This window comes from Micropterus salmoides, unplaced genomic scaffold (genome assembly GCF_014851395.1).
Source record: "Micropterus salmoides isolate LMB-PRFRI ecotype aquatic unplaced genomic scaffold, ASM1485139v1 Ms_hic_scaffold_11, whole genome shotgun sequence".
Classification (NCBI taxonomy): Eukaryota; Metazoa; Chordata; class Actinopteri; order Centrarchiformes; family Centrarchidae; genus Micropterus; species Micropterus salmoides.
Genome location: NW_024040152.1, coordinates 4487557 through 4509828, shown reverse-complemented (window position 1 = coordinate 4509828; position 22272 = coordinate 4487557). Strand labels below are relative to the sequence as shown.

The 22272-nt window shown below is 40.1% G+C and overlaps 1 protein-coding gene across 3 annotated transcripts in view; it reads left to right on the top strand.

Annotated features, from left to right (window-relative positions):
- Window positions 1–22272, top strand: part of bbs9 (Bardet-Biedl syndrome 9) — a 193212-nt gene that overhangs the window by 2923 nt on the left and 168017 nt on the right. For all 3 annotated transcript variants that reach the window (XM_038710511.1, XM_038710510.1, XM_038710512.1), the window contains exons 4-9: window positions 4060–4124; window positions 4570–4683; window positions 10329–10503; window positions 15806–15890; window positions 16484–16667; window positions 20879–21008. In XM_038710511.1, coding sequence (XP_038566439.1) covers window positions 4060–4124; window positions 4570–4683; window positions 10329–10503; window positions 15806–15890; window positions 16484–16667; window positions 20879–21008 — 753 coding nt within the window. The remainder of the gene's footprint in view (window positions 1–4059; window positions 4125–4569; window positions 4684–10328; window positions 10504–15805; window positions 15891–16483; window positions 16668–20878; window positions 21009–22272) is intronic.

Here is a 22272-nt window from a genome sequence, read left to right as displayed (position 1 = left end):
AGCTGGGGCAAGGTCACTGAACGGTTAAAGTACATTTGTACTATATATTTTTCCCCTCCTAAATTAAGATGAAATGAAACGTGACATTAAATTTGACAGCATGATTAATAGCACACAGTAAAAGCATTTTTGTGATTGCGATTAGACGAAGTTTACATTTCAGATGTCGAATTGAATATCAGAACATTTTATTCAGATTGTAGTAGATGTTAAATGCTTAGGAATGTTTTTTTGTTTCCATGGACTTTTTATTTAGATACTAATGGGTACTATTTGTTCTACTATTAGTTTCACTCTTAACACCGTGCCACGCTTGATAAATCAAGTCACCACAGATCTGTGCTCTAACACCAGGATCATTGATAGTGTTGCTAATCTTTCTCTGCCCCCTCTTTCTCCCTCTTGGCTGCCTTCCTGTACATGAGCACTTCACCCGTGTTAATGCTTTGTAGGTCAAATTGGCATTAGCCTAATGTCCTCTGCCAGGAAGCAAACTTAAATCACTGTCTCACAAATGCACAGCTCTACCATATTGTTTTAAAGAACTAAAGGCAAAAAGAGTAAAGTAATGTAAAAGCGCTTTGAGTGGTCAAAAAGACTAGAAAGGCGCTATACAAATACGGAGCATTTACCAGAGCCTACAGTGTTTTCTTCAGATTGCTTGTTGGTTTCTAATGTTTGTGATTTGTAGTTAATGCTCGTATTTGAAAGGGCTAGTTGTTAGCAAGTAGGTCAGAGGTCATTGTTGAAGAGGACACAGAGCTGTTGATTGACTTATTGGTATGCTGCAGAAATTGAACCATCGGACTTGGAAATTACAGGCCAGCTACTTTGTGCGCTCTTTTCAATGGCTAGTTAATGCTCAAAGTTTACCAGCCGCTTAATAGGTTACCATTGCTTTTTTGGCTGGTGGGAGAAGTTAATCTACCAGCCTTTAGCATAGGCTGGTTGCTGGTGCTAATTTTGGACTGTGGTCATGACCTTCTGTGAATTATGAGCATTCATACTATAGCTTGTAATATAGCCTTACTCTGAACTACCAGGCAGAAACGCCCATTCATAACTCATCACTGCTTTTTCATTCACAGAAAAACCATCTCTGCTGTTACTTACAACAACATTAACATGTGCTTTTTATCACCCCGCGATGCACGCTAACCTAAAACCACCATGTCAGGAGTTTCTCTCCCTCATCATGATTTACAACGATCTATCAACCACCCAGTGGCCGAAGCATGGTTGTGATTGTAATGTCAGGCTAACCACTGAGTTGCTAGCATAGCTGATCCTGACCTCCTCACAGTACAGGTCGAGCAAAATGTGCAAATGCCTCCAGTAAAAATTACTTATTTTGAAGTGAAGATGATTAAGTGACCACTTGCAGCCAAAAGTATTTGAAAGTGGGGAAGAAGAAAGAACGCGGGATGAAAGGAATGATATGGGATGACAGGATAGTGGTCATACATTACATAGTGGACAATTTTCTCCACTTTATACTTAGCTAAGCACAAAATGTAACACACTGAACCTAGTGACCTTTTCATAAACCCATTTTTGAAACTTTTTAGAACCTGTTTAAGCCTGAAAACATCACTTTAAGTTGTTCTGATCTTTTAGAAAAAAGAGAAATGATAGGATAGATAAATGTATGGCACTGACATCTGTAGTTTTGCAGAATTATCATTAAAGACATCAAGAAAGATACAGGAAACTTTATTCAGAATGATGTTCTTTAACTACATTACATGTAAGTACATACATGATCTACTGTGCAAAGCGAACATTACACAAAACATCAAATGATATCTTACTAAAAATCTACATTATACAGACGTAGAAGCCACGCAAAAACAATAAATCGATGTGCCTTGGTTTGTTATGACAATACACAAAAGTGGCACACAGTGTAAGACTGACAGAAAGACTGACAGAAAGACATTAGCAATTTGTGAAAAGCCTGCCCTATTAATTTCAATGAGGCCATACGTTTACGCACAAGTGCTGTATATAATGGTATATACAGTGGGTACGGAAAGTATTCAGACCCCTTTAAATTTTTCACTCTTTGTTTCATTGCAGCCATTTTCCAAAAATCAAAAAAGTTCATTTTATTTCTCAGTAATGTACACTCAGCACCCCATCTTGACAGAAAAAAGTATTCAGTATAATCAAACACAGCTGGACTCAAATGAAGGTGTAGAACCATCTCAAGGATGATCAGAAGAAATAGACAGCACCTGAGTTAAATATGAGTGTCACGGCAAAGGGTCTGAATACTTGTGACCATGTGATATTTCAGTTTTTCTTTTTTAATAAATTTGCAAAAATGTCTACATTTCTGTTTTTTTCTGTCAAGATGGGGTGCTGAGTGTACATTACTGAGAAATAAAATGAACTTTTTTGATTTTTGGAAAATGGCTGCAATGAAACAAAGAGTGAAAAATTTAAAGGGGTCTGAATACTTTCCGTACCCACTGTATGTATATTTGTCCATTCAAATATGTGCAAGCACGCATTGCTTTTTAATGTGGATATTTCTACTTTTTACCTGGCAATTGTTACAACAGGGAATAAAATTATTGATCTATTTCTCAAAAGTGAGTTTCCGGATGGTATTTTCCCACAGTCCTCTACCACAAAAACACCAATAAAATCATCAGTCAGTCGCAATAAAAATGAGCCCCCAACGACCAGAACCAAAAATACTACAAAGCAGCTTCACCACGTTCAACCCCAACAAATGTATACAGTGTAAGCACGGTTCACTCCTAGGAGAGTGGAACCTTCGACCTTGTTTGCACTATACGGTTTAGAGTTTCCGGTACCTATTTTTTTAACGAGTATGTACCTTAAATTCCCTTTAACTGCCACAGTGTAAACAACAAGGACTGTCTCTACTGCTTCTGAATTTCTGGCAAGTACTTGAAAGAGTGCACACTCATTTCTTCAAGCCAGTCTGAAGTATCTATTAAATTAAATTATTAAAATAAGCACCTTTATCTATTAAACTACACAAGACATTGAACTCATCCTGACAGCTTTACATAAGCTATTGATTTGAACACTCTTTACCTTCTGTTGCCTTACTGTGGGTGCACAGGAACCTTTCAGAAAGTGAGGTTTCTGGGAACAGCTCTGGTGGTTTGCCTCGAAGGCTTCCCACATCATCACGCTGGAAGCAGAATCCAGCTAAATCAGTCTGTTTGGAAGACGTTGTGTTTAGTTACCTGCGGTTTTCGGCGCAGCATTCTTCAGAGGCTGGTGGGCATTTTGGAAGCTGACCTCGACAGAGAAGCACGTTGTAAATATTGTCAGGGCAGACCGAGGTGGGCAGATGGTGAAAGGTTTTGTTTCAGCACTGATTTGAGTGGTTTCCCGAGGAAGAAAGAAAACTTGTGGGATCCAGTTTTTCTCCTCCCTTGTTGTTCTTCTCTCAACAAACACTACAACAGTGGTTGAAATTTAGTAAGACAGAATTTTGTTCTGGGTCCAAAAAGTGGACAGATTCTTTCTCTGTGGGTTTGTGGAAAAGTAAATAAGTGAAAATCCAGGATCAGCATCACTCAGACCATCACCTACACCTCAACCATAACCAATGTTTCAAAAATCAACCAGCTGTTACAGTAATTATTTTAGAAGTATAAGTTAAAATATAAGCGTATGCCACTCTTGAGCTGAGAACATGGGTTCAACCACAGTGGCAGGAAACATCTGCCCTGCTGAGGAGTCTTTGAGTAAGAAAACATTTTGCATGTGGACTTTGGAGAGAGAATCAATTGATATCATGACTTTTGGGGAGGGAAAGAAAGAACAATGCTGCACTGGATGAGCAGTTCATTCAATATTTTCATTGTTATTTTTTTTCTTTATGAGTCTGTTAGTTTAGAACAACATTTGTAATGAAATGTCAATATGAAATTGATTCTATAGCAGACATAAAGTTGTTTCAGTTTCGTTGGTTACCATGTTATTAACCTCTAGTTTTACTGTTTTTAATAATGATTTTGATTGTGGTTGTAATATTACTTTTGTGTAACGTAGCTTATATTCCCTTTTCAGGTGTTCAGAGCTTCTTCATCTGGCTGTTCTTCACCCCAGGAAGTTGTCAGTCTACTCTGTTTCAGGTAACACACAAACATAAAAGTTCTAGTGTGGCTCACATTCTGCTTAGTGCACCTGAAGCTGCTCGGTAGTCCACGTGGATCCATCGTCTTTACTTATGTTTTACAATTTACTTTTTGTCATCATGATTGTTTGTACTGTGATTTTCTGTTGTACATCTATTCTGTATACACGACATCTATTGCATGTGTCCATTCTGGGAGAGGGAGGGATTTCTTTCATTTTTTCCCCCGTTATCGAGGATTGTAAAGCCCCTTGATGCAAATTGTCATTTGTGATATTGGATTATATAAATACACTTGATGGAAAAAGATGCAGCCAAATGCTTTTTCTATTGTATTCTCTGGATCTTCTCTGTTTAAATGAGCATTGAACAACAGTTTTATACAACTTTCACCTTCAAAAAACAGCATATAGACTTTTTTTGTGTGTGTGTGTGTGTTTTAGGCACTGCAGGGAATGTGGAGCACGGCGACCAATATCAGCTGAAGTTGGTTTATGAACACAATCTGCAGAGAACAGCCTGCAACATGACCTATGGCACCTTTGGAGGGGTCACAGGTATGACCGACATTTGAAATGCTTTGCTTGATGGAATTTGCCAGCTGTCTGTTTTTTATTTATTTTTTGGTACGACTGAACATGCTAATCTACATTCATCTCCTAGCACACTGATCTTTGCAACCAGGGTCTAGTACTTGCTCAGATGATTAGAAAATGCCAAAATTATGTACAGGTCAAAAACACATCCCGGCTCTATAATTAAAACTTATCTTCGGCCTTCATTAACAAAAACATCTGGAGTGTTAGCGATGTTGCAGAATATGAAAACATCTTTGAATCACACAGGAATATTTGTGTATAATTACATCTCTTGATGACACCTCTCTGTGACGACAGTGGCATACAGTCAAACTCATACATGCAGATAATTTACAGCAATGAATGAACACTATATCCTCCAGGATCAGTGGCTGGTAGAAGGTACTTTTACCAGCTGTGTGTGTGTGTATGTCCACGCTGTTGTTGTCTGTCTATATTTGTGAGGACCAATTTCAGTTTTAAACCTCAGGAATGAAGACATTTTTCCAAAGTGAGAACAGTTTGGCTGGTCCTCACTAAGTTTAGGGTAAAGGGTTGGGGTTAGGCATTCAGTTGTGATGTTTGAAGTTTGGTTTAGTGCAGTGCCAGGCAATGCATTATGTCAAGGAGAGGCCTCACAAGTGTGTGTGTGTGTGTGTGTGTGTGAACGTGTGTGCATGTGCCTTGGCAAAAGTGGTAATTGGCAGCACTGGACAAATACATAAAACTATAAAAGTCTCTTAAGAAGAGCAAAGGATGGAAAGAGAGAGAGAGGGAGAGGGGTCATGTAGCTGCTCCCTCTTCAGTCAATTGAGCTTTTGGAAAAACCAAGTAGGGGAAAGCCCTTACGTAGTCTGCATCCAAGAAAAACACACACACAGACACACACACGGGGAACCCCCTTTAAAGCTGAGAAAATGGCATTTCCAAATAAAGGCTGTATTGTCAAGGTGTGTGTGTGTGTGTGTGATGAGAGAAATTACCAGACTCTGTGGCCTGGCATGATGAACCCTTCATTCACTCCATGTTTACTGAGTGTGTGTGTGTGTGTGTGTGTGTGTGCGCGCTTGATTGATAGAACAGTGTGGGCACATTAAAACCAATACCTTGGCCTGTGCTGCATGCACGTGTCTAGATCGGACCGTGAACCTGTAATTGTGTCTGTTTCCACGTGCTGTGCTCATAATACCACACTGTACAGCAGGTTTTGGAGATGTCATGCAGGCTCTCATGCCCACTCTCACTCTCCAACAAATACACACACACACACACACACACACACACACACACACACACACACACACACGTATACACTGACACTGTACATTTACCCGTTCATCCACACACGTGATAATCACTCTCACACACATATATATATATATATATATATATATGACAAAAATATTAGTACACTTTCCTTTCCTCTCCTCTCTCTAATTGATGTCATCCTCTCCCGTCCTGCTCTTCCCCGTGACCCCTCTAGATGGTGGTGCAAGCCCTGGCATTGCAGTCACTAAAATGTAATGAATGGGATCCTGTATTGCCATATGCAGGGAAATTCCCACCATTTACCCACCTCAGGAGGGAGGTCAGAGTTCAGCCACAGAACAGCACCCTTAAATCTTGTAGGGACTTCAAGGACTCTCCAGCAATATAGTGATGTTTGTAACCAGCTCCTCAGCTTTAATCACAGAGCTTGGTGCAAGCAAAACCCAGCGTAGTATGTCAGACAGTTAAAACTGTTCTTTTTTAAACCCAAACTTTAGGTTTTAATAATCTATAATGAACTAGACTAAAAAGCAGCATCATAAGAGATAAATAACAAGATAAATAAATGAAAAAGTAGAAATTAGCCTGTAATCACAGCAAAAAGAACTAATAATTTGTGTGCATATATTTTGATATACATTGATGTTGCGTTCAATCACTTTGCTTCATCATCAGTTACCTGCCCTCCTTTTTCTGTTTGTAGACCCCCCTTAAATCTTTACCTTAAACCCAGATAGGTAAATCTATTCAGTATAAAACTAAATATCTTTTTTCCTATTCTATTTAATAATCATTCAAATGTTTTTTTTTTTATATAAACCTCATATTGCAATGTCTTCTTTTTTCTGCTGCAGTTTTTCAGAATTGCAGTGAAACGATCTTTGCTTTCTTCATTCCTTCATTGAACACATTTTATTTGACATCAGCGTAACAGAAGAAGTTGCTTCATGTGTCTCGTCCTTGTTAAGGTCAGATGAGTTGTTTAGGATAGAGCACAGAGTGTTTGAGTTGGGGACACTGCTCCCTGTTTGAGCTTTCCTCTTTGCCTTCTCCTATTTCACACAGTTTACACGAAAATGAGGTGATTTTATGGTTGACTGGTGGACACACACACACACACACACACACTCGTAATGATTTACAGACACATGTAAAAGCGCACATTCATGTACAAACAAATATAGAAAAAGATATATCTCCACAAAGAAAACACACACTAGCACACATGTTTACTGAGTACAAAGTGATGGTCATGCAGCCAAATGTCCGAATTTCTAGTTACGCGCATGTGTGAGTGTATTTCTTCAGCAGACAGTGTGTGTGACAGCACTCAGTTTTCTAATGTTCAAAGTGTGTGTTTGGATTTGGAAAGCGTGTGTGTGTGTGTGTGTGTGAGAGAGAGAGAGAGAATGTTTTTGCAAGTCATGTCTGCTTTTACACGTGTGTGTGTGTGTGTGAGTGTTTTTGCAAGTCGTGTCTGCTTCTACACGTGTGTGTGTGTTTGTGTGTGTGTTTTTGCAAGTCGTGTCTGCTTCTACACGTGTGTGTGTGTGTGTTTTTGCAAGTCGTGTCTGCAAGTCGTGTCTGCTTCTACACGTGTGTGTGTGTTTTTGCAAGTCGTGTCTGCTTCTACACGTGTGTGTGTGTGTGTTTTTGCAAGTCGTGTCTGCAAGTCGTGTCTGCTTCTACACGTGTGTGTGTGTGTTTTTGCAAGTCGTGTCTGCTTCTACACGTGTGTGTGTGTGTGTGTGTGTTTTTGCAAGTCGTGTCTGCTTCTACGTGTGTGTGTGTGTGTGTGGGTCTATAATAGCAGCCATTTAGCAGTGCTGTAGGCGCTGTAATAGCAGCTCTGTACTAATACTGCTCTAATAGCTGGGCTGCCTTTGGGTTTGGGTCACATTCAGGCCACACACACACAAACACACACACACACACACACACAGACTCTTGAGCATGGACTGGCCATTTCAAGCTTTGGTCAGAGGCATATAGATATACATACACACATAATGACACACAGACACATGTACCTACACACTCGCTCTCTGTCTCACTTACACACAGAGGCAAGGCTCTGCCCACTGCAGTGTGCGGCCAGCCTCTGTGCTTTGTTGGCTGCTCTGTGTGCTTGTTCGACATGTCTTATTAATGACACTAATACAGGCCTGTTTCCTCCGCTGTGTCTGAGCGGCGGGGCTCTCATACAGGCCTCTTTGACACGTTATACCTTGGCGTGGGCGTGTGAAATTACATGTGCACAGTTGCTATTATGGCACAGCCTGGCTCTCATTTTCAGTATGTAGCACTTTTCTCATTATTGATGATACAGCGCCGTGTCAGGCTGTCTGAGTGTGTGTTGTTTTGACCCTCTTTGACCGCTGCTTTTCAGGGTGGGAAATGTCCACCACACACCTGACAAAGTGTTTGTCTGGGAGGACGGTCCACTCCTCGGGTATCCTGCTGTTTTTGGAGTCCTGACGAGATGAAGCATATTTGTATTTAGTTCAACCCCCCCCCCCCACACACACACACACACGCACACAAATGAGAAGAATCAGAACTAGGGTACAAAAAGATGAAGAAACAATTAGTCGAATCATAATACACAGCCCTTGTGCTAAGAGATGCTGTCAACACTACAACTTCTTGTGTAGTTCCAGAATTTTCCACATTAAGGACAGTTATACAGGAACAAACAGCAGATACTCGTAACCGCCATTGTGAAATGAAGACAATCGGTATGTTCTCCAAGAAACACTCACTCAACAAAAGTGCTTGGTGCCATAGGCAAACCCAAACACGCACACACAGAAACACACCCTCATGCATGAATGTATATAAATCTTTCTATTATGCAGAATGCAACATTCGCTGTTGGTTCATAATCAAACATTGTCTTATGCACAATTCAGGGCGTGTCTGCGGTGTGAAAGACCTTGTCCTTCAGCTTGCTAACGGCCACCCTGCACTCGCTCATCACTCAAACACACACATACACACGTGTTTACACAGAATAGGTGTGTAGGAGTGTGCGGCTTTTCTGTCTAAATCCTTGGTGATAGATGTCAAGTGTGTATATGAGTGAGTGTATGTGTGTTGCGCTGTAGGTGGCTGTCTCCCTGACCTCTAGTTGATGGCGGTGTGAGTTTTAATAGCGCGTTGAGGCCTAATTATAGTTCTCTGGTCACACAGCCCCACTGCTTTATGGCCGTGTGTGTTGCTGTGTTTGTGTGTGTGTGTGTTAGGGCTTAGTAAGTCCTCCATCAGGCCTTGCATAACAAATACGCTCATGGACACATTCATACCCAGAGCCAGGTGTGTGTGTGAGTGGAGGTGTTAATGGAGATATCAGATTCAGCCAGAGGGAGAAACACACCTCACAGCACAACACGACATCATGGCTGAAATGAAACAGAAGCCCGTGCATGTCTTTCAGGATCATTGGTGCTTGTATTTAAACACTCAAAAGTTTGAAACAGCAGAGTCTGAACAGTCATAAAACTGAGTAAGTAACCAAGAAATGCAATGCCTACAATGCATTGATAGGAGTTCTGCTGTTAGATGTTTTATTACAGAGAATGTATGCAACCAATTACCAAAAAAGTCATACAGTCTATCATCGTGTTACGGTATAGATGGAATAATAGTGAACATAAATGTTTCCCCTTTTTGCGGGGGACCTCTTGGAACTCCGTAAAGGACCCCTGGGGATTCCCGGACCCCACTTTGAGAACCACTCCAAAGGCATTTGTGGTGTCACACACAAAAAGTGAGTTGTGTGGAGAACGGAAACGGAGGGCTTGGGAAAGACATTCGTCTACTTTCACACCTCCACACACCTGGCCAGTCGCTGCGTGAAGTGGGAGTGATTGTCAGATGATTGTATTTAAAATCAACCCAGATTCATATCAGACTATTACTTTTCAAGCTGTGATTTAAGATAATTTTTATTACATAATAATCTCTTCAAAAGCTGGTGTTTCTTTAATCGATGATTTAAACAATCAATTCCCAAAATAGTTGTCAATCAAACTCTTTGTTGATTGAAAACTAAGTGTTTAAGCAGTAAATAAGGCATTGGGAGTGTACATGTGCTACTGTTTTTGCCTGTATCCCTAAAGAAGCAGTTGCGTACTCAAACAAAAAGTAAAAAACATGTACTTTGATGCTTTTTGCTTAAAAAATTAATGTTCCTCTGTAGGTGCAAGACCCCAGCAACAAGGACATTTTTATGGAAATTCCATATTGTCCATAATTTATATCTTAGATACCAACAGTATGTGATTGCTTCCTAAATTATTTTGGTCTTTATGGGATAAGAGTGCCTGAATTGTCCCTTTTGTCACCCCCATCAGGTCACCACTCCCTGTGTATCCAGTCCATGGATGGCATGCTGATGTTCTTCGAGCAGGACAGCTACTCTTTCGGCAGGTTCTTACCTGGTTTTCTTCTGCCCGGCCCGCTGGTCTACAACCCCAGAACAGACAGCTTCCTCACCGTTTCCTCTGCACGCCAGCTGGAGAGCTACAAGTAGGTTTTTTTTTTTTTTTAGAAAGCCTCCCTAATCTTTAAATACAATCGATAATCTGTCATGCTCACTCATTAATTAAATCATGGGATGCACAGCGAGTAAAAAGTTTGTTTTAATATTCATTAAGTGGTAGCATTTTTGGTTCAACATGAGAAAGGACAAATACTCTATTACTATTTTATCGTACTTAAACAGCAATACAACATCCTTACATGTTACAATGACATTTATTATAAGTTATATGTTTTAGGGACATTTCACGTTTTATTCCAAAATGTGATAAACTTTACCTACTTTTTCTCAATTCTTGCTTAAATGAAAGCATATTCTGCTTGTAAAGTTATAAGTCATGAAAACATGATGTTTTTTGTTAGTATTTCAGATAAATTTAGTCAACAGAAATTTCCCTAACTGAATGCACATCACTTCACAAGTGCTAGTCTGTAATCTGTAGCAGCTATGAAGTCATTTGAGGTAACCCAGTGTTATCCACCTTCTTCAGTATCAGCTGCTGATGGTTAGTGAGCGGCAATGACTATCGCTTTACCATCTTACTGCTCTAACTGCAGAGCTCATCTGGATGGACCAAAACAGATACACACAGGCACAGTTTGATCGGAAAGTACCTCACTTTAATGTAAGCACACGCACACTTCCCATTTCCCTCTGGCTGAGGCAGGGAGAGCTTTTAGAAGTCTTACAGACTGTGTAGGCGTACGGTATGCGTGTGTGTAATTTTCTCTCCCAGCTGTTTGTTATCTGGATGCCCCCCACCAGTATCAAGAGATTCTCCAGACTAGAAACTGACTTCACTACTCTCCCTGGACACACACACAGGCACAAATGCAGCCCTGTGATGCACATTCTGTAGGAAATTACATAGAGCAGATACTGAGTACCTTTACATACACTGCATTACTTATAGAAACAAGCTTGTTATTTCCATTACAATATGTTGCGTATACACCGTGAGCTAACGTGATATCTCTGGCTTAAATGCATGCTTTTAAAAACTAACTCATTACTGCACCGTTGTCTTCACTTTGGAAATAAATGATCTGAGTTAGTTTGTCTGGTGACTAGAACCTACTGGTAAACATTCAGTAGAAATGTAATTCATTGAAATGAAAACTGCTCTAGTGCATTAGTGTCTTTGTCTGGCTGAAACACATGAATGGCTGTATGAAAGTAATACTTGCTGAAACAGTTAGGTGTTCTGGCAGGATTGAGAACTACTGCTCTCTGCGATACTTAAAATAGCCCTGAAGAACACGCTTGTTGAGCACACACAATTATAGCGAACAATAGCTTTAATGCCCACACACACCGCTAACTTTGGTGACAATGAAGTTCCTGTAGTTGCTTCACAATAAAAGTATTTAATGTAAAACAAGAGCAACAGGAAGTGACTTTAACAGTAATATATACAGCTCTAGGAAAGCATTAACATTAAACTGAAATGCTTTTTGATCAATTTCTAATTGATGGGTTGATGGCCCCTGTGTGATAATGATAAGAAAGGAAATCAAAAAAAATTAACCTTCTTTAGTATTCTGTTTGAGATATTTCTTACAACCCTCTTAAGGATCAGTACACACAAATGACAAAATAAACATTCTTACTTACTTCTTGTGGTATCTAGCCGTGCTAGAGATTCACATCTTAAAAGAAATCTTGAGGAGAGAGACTTTTATACCGCCGGGCGCTGATGTGTTATGGCTTTACCGACTGTTATATACAGTTTATTCCATATCAAATGACGGGGTCAGGGTTTCACTGAATGTTATACATTTAATATCAGATGACTGGTCAAACTGTTCTGCCTCCCTCAGTTTATTTAGCCTGTTGGACTGTCTCCTGCCCCGATGAATGAGAGCCTGATTTGGTTGCTGTGTGTGTGTGTGTGTGTGTTGGCGTCTGCTTTGAGATTTTAGTTTGTGTTTATCCATGACACAGAGCGAGCGTATGCGTGTAGCGTGTGTTTGTATAAAGTGTGTGTGTGTGTGTGTGTGTGTGCACGCTCTGTGTATGTATATGCTCATATGATGTATATGTTGAAGGTAAATGAGTGTTTGTTTGTGGAGTTTTTCAAAGAGATCCTCTTTCACATAAATGAGAACACTGTTTCCTCAACCACAGTGTCCTACAATCTACATGGTGACTGATACCGCCTACGCACACACACACACACACACACACACACACACTGCTGCACACACAGTCAAGGCCCTACCAAAACTTTGTCCGTGTGTGTGTGAGAGAGTGCACTGTGTTCACCGCAAACACTTATAAATGGCAAACAAAAAAATTCAATATTCCCAGGTGTATGTCACTGCCAGCGGTGTGTGGGTGTTTGTGTGTGTGTGCGTGTCTTGTTCTCACTCCTCATTTGTTAGGCATGCAGGTGAATAATCACATTTTTGTGGTTTTTCAATGTTTCTCTTGTACAGACAGTGCTTTGTGTGTTTTTTGCTTTCATAAAACTTAAATCAACTACCTGTGGATGGAAGTGGACACACACATGCATGTACAGTTTTAATTCATTAATGCTAGTAAGACATCTAAGTGTAGGGTGGAATAGAAATATCAAAACAGAGTGAAATAATACTGTTAGTTTATGGTGTTATTTTAGTATTATTAGGTTGAATTTAATCTGTTCTCTCAGGCAGAAGTCGGCCTGTCGATCCAGCGAGTGTTGCTTTAAAAGCATAAAACCGCTGACATGTTAAATATATTTTTTAGTCCATTTTCTTCCCCAGGAAATGGTCACGGTGTGATGAAAAGGTTTCTCTACGGGCAGTCATCCATAAAGCAGCTCGTTAGGCTGCTCACCGTTTCTAATAGAAGCTCAGCGGGTACGGCCTCTGTACGGATGAGTTCAAAACTATAAATCGTGTGTTGTATTGCAAAAATCAAAGTTTAGAACACTTCATTTGCTGTTTTATACACAGTGTTATGAGGAATTAGCGTCTCACTTTTAGGGTCGCATATAGTCAGCTTTATCCAGGTATAAGTATATAAATGTTATTCAGGCAATGAACAATTTATTCTTCTATTCCAAAAAAATTTAATAATTAAATAGAAAATAAACAAAGTGGTGGAAGTCATAGTCTTTTAAAGTACACTTTTTCTTTTACTTTACCATAAAATATGATCAGTAATATGGTGTTTGGGAGTCCCCTTTGATGTATACAGTACTAAAGATGTGTCCCAATTCCATACTACATACTAATTTTAAACAGGTTTCCAGTTTGGGTGCTCACACTGAATGCATGAACAACTAATGATACTCAAACACGACAACAGTCTGCTGCCACTCTAGCAGCTCTGTGAGATGTCAGCATGCTAACATGCTCATAATGGCAATGCTAATGTGCTGATGTTTAGCAGGTAATGTTTACCATGTTATCATCTTAATTTAATGTGTCAGTATGTCAATATTTGCTTATTAGCACACAAAATACAGCTGAGACTGTTAGGCATGTCATTAATTTTGCGGGTATTTGGTCTGGCAAATAAACATTTTGACCTGATGATGGACCTAGATGAAATGTCAAGTTTCTGTAACAAATTTTCATGGCCATCCATCTAATTGCTGTTAAGACAATTCACTCTAAGCCAAAAATGTCAACCAGCTGGTGGCGCTAGAGGAAAAGTCACAAGATCACCAAAGTCATTAGGATTCATCCTCTAGGGACCATGAATGTCTTTACAAAATGTCATGCCAATCCATCCAATAATTGTCGGGAGACATTTCAGTCTGAAATAAATTGGTGGACCAACCAACAGACAAAATGACCTTGACTTTCCCAGAGCCGCATGCGTAGCTAAAAAGTCTAGGTATACACAACACCTTACGTTTGAGTGTGCTGTTGTACACTGTGTACACACATTATATGTATATATATTGTAAACTTTCCAATAGTTATAGTAATAACATGATCAGGTAACACTTCACACAAGTGCAGAAGACAAGAGTAGAATTTAAAACTTGAGAATCATTGTCATACTGAATTCTTCAGGTAACATGTGCTGTTTTGTGGTGTCAGTTTGTCTAATTACCAAGCACCAATCACCCAAGTTTTGTGTAAACTACTAAACAAAAACATGCTAAAGGAGAAATCTGTGTCTCCTGATGTAAAGATGGCTGGTATAATTCGCAAGCCATGCCCAAAATGTGGCAGCCATATTGGATTATGGTCGTTAGGATTTTAGGTAGATTTCAGACCTGCCAGCTTTGATTAACAGCAGGTTTGTGGTCCACATATGTAATACTGACTGAGAAAACTGAGTGGATAAATCAGCAGTTATGTAGTGTTTGGGCTGCGGTTCGGAGTCAGGCTGGGTCGGGTTGTGAGCTCTCTGTTCATCCAGGTGTTAGAAGAGAAGGATAGATTCCTGCCAAGCTGCTTCCACTGCCAGCTTCTTACTGGAAAACTGCTGATGCTGAAGATGCCAAAATCAACTGACCACAGATCAGTCTGACCACTTTATCCTCAGCTATTTGCCAGCAGCTCACTGATTAAAACTGATAGACCGTAGTTCCGGGGAATAGCAGCAGCTTGTCGACTGACCTGACAGAAGCTGTAAAAAAGAGGGAGAATTTAAGACGCTAGCTGTGGATTTTGTTAATATTGAACATGTTATACAGTGTTTGATTTAATTTAAATGTGTATAAATGATATATACTGGGGTTTCTGCCCTGGCCTTGTGGATGAAATTTCTCTCAGGAAAAAAATGGTGTTGTTGTGGTTATGGGCTAGTGGTAAAAGAAGTAAAATTTGTAACCAGAGAGTCACTAATTTGAGTTTGTGGAATATCTGATGGGAATGCTGAAGTAAGACAGGCTCCCTGCACTTTGCAAAGTATGCTTGAGCAAAACATTTCACTTCTTGCAACACCAGCAGCCAATACTGACCCAATGATTCAAAACAGAAGTAACTAATTGTGTGTTTTACTTGTCTTAAAGGTCACCTAAAGGCAACAAAGTTATAATGTTGAAAAAGGCGGTCAGTTCTAAAGAATAAAAAATGAAATTTCAAGAATTCCCTAATATTTTTTGTATCATCTGAATCATCGATTGTTTTTAAAAAAATATATTTGAATCCTTGCAGTGATACACTTTGAATATAGTTTTGATACTTTTACATAACTTGTTGTGTGTTTGCAAAAGCAGCTCAAAACAGCAACTTACATATGAAACAGAGTGCTGTTTCAGCTACACTGACAGGAGATTGAATGTAATCCACAGACACTCATTGTGTTTGTGTAAGCAGCTATCTTTGTCTCTCTGACTCCCAGATATGAGACTCTGGCCGTGGCTACAGAGGCAGAGAGTCGACACGATCCTGATCTGCCCCTCAAGACCGGAGGCAAGAGGCTGATGGTGAGTCCTAAACACACCAAATACCAGACATAAACTTAATACTGACAATGTGTGTATGCTAAGATTCTCTGGTCGTAAATGCAGCTTCACTCAGACATATGTGGAGTTTTGTTTTCCCCCAGTCAAATGTAAACAACAGAGAATATAATCCATATTTTGGAAAAATGTTCCTGGGAGTGGAAACCATTCTTGGCAACGCTTACAGGAGCAATGTTTTTTGGGTTGAGCATGTTAAAGGTCCGACAAACATTAGTGCGCTTTCATATAGAGGGCGCAAACCCATCCTAACAGTCTCGGTGAAGCACTGCTTAAGGCACTAACATTTAGCCCTCGTGTCACCTGTTAAGACTACTGTGCCATTAACAAATGCTTTTTCAAAATATTTTGATAGTCGCTTTTGAGAAATGTATGTCAGTTGGCAGCTAGTTCATATTCAGATTTATTGTCCTTTATCTATATACAAGTATACAGTTCCTCTGGGGCCAAGACATTACATGTGTCACTCTGAATATATGTCATGCTTGTTCCTTTGAAATGGAAGAAATGAGGGAGAGAGCTGTAACTGTGTGTGTGTGTGTGTGTCTCTCCTCCAGCCTGACTGGACATTTATCCTGGGAGAACAGGCCCTGGATCTCTCTGTGCCCTCGTTCTCCCACTACTCCTCCTCCATATTCGTTCTGGGTGAGAGGAACCTCTACTGTCTCCGTGACACTGGCCAGATCCGCTTCATGAAGAAGCTGGAGTTCAACCCCAGCTGCTTCCTGCCCTACACTTCAGGTAAACCAGGACACTGAATCTTTAGCATAGGCTTAGGCATAAGTAGTGCAGCAAGAAAAACCTAACTATAAAGGGATATTTCACCTTTACAGTCCTCATGTTCTTCCTGTCCTACAAGAACTCCTACCTGTTCCGGTTAAGGACTAAGGACGTTAACTGAATATGTAGGAATAAACCTATAGTACACAGAGCAATTGAAAGGGGTAGGGAACACAGGTTATAGAGTTTTAAAGATGCTTTAAATCCAAATTAGATTAGAATCTTAAAGGCAGTGGTTAGTTTAGAGACAGCATCACTATTCACAGGGGTCAAAGTTGACAGGGCATGTTAAATAATTCTCAAGTACAGTGCTCACATTTCTTAGCCCTTAGCATTTGGCAGCTAACAGAGCAAGAGAACTTTCTGAAGGGTTTGGATGCATGACATTGACTCACAGAGAAATGAGCACAGACACTGCAGGGAAAGTGTCAGATTTAGCCAAGCGCTGGTAAAGCTCTGATGTGTTCAACCTGGAGTAAAGAAAAGGGCAGCAACACAAAACTCAGCATGCATCGGTGCACCTGCCACAACCAAACTATTGAAAATAAGTGAACAAATACACAACAACGTACCCAAACAAAGTATTCTTTGCAGTGGCCCAATGCCACATGACTGGCTCTGCAGGAAGCTGCTTTTGGCAGAACATGATGGAATAACTGGAGTAGCTCTGCTGCATGCATTAAAACACAGACTGAACACACTGTAGTATATAAACATATGGTCCAAGATGAATGGATATGTATGGATGGTATGTAACATAATACATACAGAAAACTCATATGATATGTTGTTGCTGTCTAGTGAATATGTGCATCTCCATGGTAATTTTTCAATTGACATTTTGGTTACCTTCATGTACAAAACGGTTTTGGAGGAAACTGGTTCATAGCAATTAATTTAGCCATTATGAATATGCGGGATAATGAAATCATAGACATTACTCTGCGTAATCTCACATGTATGTGTTTGTGTGTGTCTGCCGTATAGTAACACGACACAGCTTCAGACCTGTAATAGGTTCCAGACTTGAACACCTCTCCCTGTCTTCACCTCTGATAGGAATGGAGAGGGAGAGTGAGACTGATTATTTATAATGTGATTGTGCAGCTGTCTAGTAATTCTTTCCTGTTGAAAAGACATCACATCTGAGGTGAGAAACACTGGCTACTGCTGGGCACAATGGACAATTTTTGGTTTTGTGTGTGTTGCAATTATCCCACTGTGCCAACAGATCTTGAAATGGTCTCACGTTTACACACTTCTCATCCTGTTAGAGAAGGAGAGAAAGGAGGCAGGAAACAGAACAAACTCATCAGTTGTATCAGTCTTGCTGCTCTGCTTGATGTTAAAATAATTTGCCCTGATTAACATAAAAGCCATCTGCATGCTGAAACGTATTACTTCTATCTGGGACATTTCATGTCTGCGTTTGTGCTTTCTTTATGACCAATGTGTTTCTCTCCAGTCGAAGTGATTTTGTTCAATTCTGAAAAGTCTTTGATTATAGTCTTGATTAGACAAGGGTGCCTATAACTGCAGTATACCCAGTTGTACCCTAATCACTCTTTGTTTCTGTCCAGTTTACACTGGCAGCCAGGGACAAAAGCTTTGAAGTTGTTTATTTTTTGATACAGAAGAAAAATGGTATAAAAATTCTCTGCAGCCTGATTCTTATCACCACAAGCAAAATTAATCACCCAGATATGGTTGGACCTCCAGAATGGTCCTTAAATACAGTAGAAAAAAAGTTCTGTGTACACCCTTTTGAGCATGAAGCAATAAACAACCTTTTTATTAGCATTCTTTATAGCAACAAAAATGTTCTGTCTGGTTCGGCAACAATGTACTATAGAACCATTTTTTCTGAGAGTATTACACTTGATCTGAAATACACTAGAGAGCTGAATGATGGAAAGAGTAAATAAAAAAAGGATGTGAATAAAAATAGACTGGAGGGAGGATTCAGAAGGGAGAATTGATGGAGGTATTGTAAGACTGGCCAAGAGCTTTCTGCTGATATCTGTTTTCAATTTTAGAATTAAAATATCTCAGCATTCAAAGTGCCCTTCACTATCTGTTCCAGACATTATTTAGATTATATAAATTGCTCTTGGAATTCAGCTATAAATTCAATACATGATGTGCCAGCGAACAAAAGTAGCTTTTATTGGGACATGATTCCTGTCAGCAATCAAAACGGCATAAAGATTCCCACATGGTTGGAAGGCGACAGCCCCCAGGATCACACCGCTGCCGCAGCTGCAGTCTTCTTTGTCCATGTTTGGGCTTTGGTTTATTGTTAACAGGCCAACATTTAGTGACACTGTGGCTGTCAGAGCTGCCACCTGCCATTCAGTAAAAAATAGAATATTTTATGGTGCAATTTCATTTAGTGGATCACCACAGAACCCTCACAGTTGAAAGTGTAGTGCAGAAGAGAAGGATAGACAACAGTGGTCTCTTGATTGTTTCCTAAAGCTTTCCTTCTGGCCTTCAGCCTCACAGCTGCCTCTGCTGGACCACTGCCCTCACTCTCCCTGTCTGCCTTCCTCTGTCGATTTCTTTCTTTCTCAAATAACTTTTATTGGCTTGACTGCTCATCAGAAACGCTCTAGTTAAGCTCCCACATTCAGTCCACAATGAGATACTAAATCAATCGGTTTGAAATAAATTTATGTGATCCCCACTTCTAGAAACATGACAAATGGGTGACAGATGAATATGGATTAGGGCAAGATGTCTCACTGGTTGATTTGATGAGTATGAAAGGAGAAAAGGAGGAGAAGGTTGGGAAAAAGGCAGAAAGACAGGAGGAGTGGAAAGCAAGAGTGAAACTAGGGAAAGCTGGTCGAAAAATAAAGCGAGAGAGGATACAAGGTTATGAATAAAGAGGAACACTGAAATCGGAGAGGAAGAGCAGAAAGGTGAGGAAGGAACAAGGAGTAAACGTAAATGAAGTAAAGGAGTTTGGGGAGAGACGAGGAGAAGGTAGAGCGGTCAAAAGAAAGGAGAAAGAAAAGAAGGGAATGTGAAGATACGAGCTGGAGATTGAAGACTTAGAGAGGAAAGCAGCTGATGTAGCTCGCCTCGGAACGTAGATTGGACCTTTATAATTAGGTTGAAATTATAATGCTGATGCTGAGATGGAAGGTGTGTGTTTGCTTTGATGTGGCACCAACACACACTCTGTCATTTTGACCCCTGCACTGTACCACCCTGCTGACCGCTGTTACTATATTATAACTTGTGTATTCAACTGTGTGAGTGAGGCGTGTTTGTTTTGCGTGTGGCCGTCACCTCAGATCTCTCTAGGTGGTAACTGCACCATTGGTGGGATTAACTGGACATTTGTGTGTGTGTATGTGTGTGAAACATAAGTAGTAAAACACAAGTAGTATTTATATTTAATGTTTCAAGCCATGAGTCACATACGAAAGTGTATATGTAACTTTAGTTATACATTATATAAAAGCTGACCTTGTCTTAAAATGAAAGATCTAAATGGCAAAATTCTATATACAAACCAGATGTTGGATGTAAAGAGATTTTTTTTTTTTTTCTTACAGGAGAGTACAAGTTGCACTCGTCTTAAAGGGCAATACCACCCACCACAGGAATTTGTTATTTCTGTGCACCACTTTTTTCCAAAACCAAAAATCGGAGACAAAACCCTTGAATTTGTGCTGCTATGAAACTGAGGCTGGGTTTCTAGCCATAAGACATTAAGATGAATCATCACAGCAAAGTGAAGTTCATAATGTAATGCTTCTAACGGGTATGACAAATATATAAAACCTCATTTGGTTATTTTGTTATCAATCAAATGGGATATGGGCCAGTACTGTCATACAAAGGGTTTACCCACAACCAGTACATACTATTCAAAAGCTTGCTCAAACCTTGTACCTGGAAATAATAATATCCTGCAACATATACAATTACACATGCATTTGTGTATTACAGTTGTAAGTGAAAGGAAATGAAGAAAAGAAGGGGGAAACTTTTGCTTGTCTGTAACAGAGCTTGATTTTTGCATCCTCAGTTAGCTTAATGTAAAAATGTGATTAGGACAATTATTTTAACAAGAACACAGTTTTTCCTATCATGAACACCTGGTGTAAATAGGCTCTGTTCTTCTGTCTTAACAATTTTCTTTTTCTGATCTCGTTTAGTAACGGATGGCACGACCAACCTGTTGCTTGGTAACCACACCAACATGCTGCTGGTGTACCAGGATGTGACTCTGAAGTGGGCGGCCCAGCTCTCCTTTGTGCCTGTGGCCGTTCGTGTTACCAACTTCCCGTGAGTACACCCTCCAACATCTGATGTAAGAGTTTCCTCTGAGATAAATTTGAGAACCCACTGAGAGGTACTGACAGTTGGAACCACAGTGGAAGCAAGACAGTTTCTTCAGGAAGCCCTTCATAAAGGACTCATTCCTATAGCCTTAAGGACGGATATGCTAATATTTTGAAATTATGTATTCTATCTAATAGACATAGAACAAGATAACAAAAAACAACTTCACAAATGGTCCTTGTGATTTGTGGTTCTATGATGGGGAACATTAAAGGTTCAGTGTGTAATATTTTGGAGGATCTACTGACTATACTGATATGCTGACTGTGGTGTATAAAGACCTTACATAATTAACGATAATTTTTTTTTATTATCTTAGAACAGGGGTTCTTAACCTTTTTGAGGTTGAAAATATTTCGCGATAAAAAAATTCAACTCTGGGCAGAAAAGTGCCGACCTTATTCGCAACAGTCTGTCCCTGGCTCATCCTAAAATAAGCCTTAAACAGACCATCATTAAGACAAAGCCCCTGTACCAACTGGTAGGCTACTACCAGCGGTGCCCACACGGATCTCCCTTTCCCTGTCTCCGGCATGTTTGTAGGCTACACCTCTCACGCTCAAACAGTGCCAGTACAGGTGCCTACGTTTGTCATTTTTTTATAACAGATGTTTTTAACAACAAAAGACACAGACCTGTGAGTTGTGATCATGTTTCTGCCAACATGACCGTTATTACTTAGCAGCAAACCAAAAATTGCAGATCGCTGGCGCTATAATCTTTGATTAGACTGACGGACAGCTGATTCAGTGGTTGCCTAGCAACATGATAAAAAGGCAGCGCTTTGCTCTTTTCTTAATTCAACCCAAAAAAGGCATTGCTGTAGGGCCTCGCGTTTTTGAACCTGCAAAGCACTTTCTCTCTTATCGGGGCCTGATTGTTCTTGGATTAAACCGTGCAAAATATTTACAGTGTCCACCCATAAGTGATTCCATTCACAACTATAGTCCGTCTAGTTATTTTTAAGTTTTGTTTTTTTTTTTTCTTCTATTTTTGTGGCTGTGGCTGGGTGGGTGGGTACTGTCCTTTAGTATCCTTTGGGCTCTGGGTAGGCACCTCACCTCACCGATATCACTGATGTTGGGGAGATGGGTACCAATGATCTTCTGAGCAGTTTTAATCACCCGCTGCAGAGCCCTCCGGTCCTGGGCCGCGCACATCCAATGCCAGTTTGTGATGTTTCCAGTCAGAATGCTTTCCATTGCTC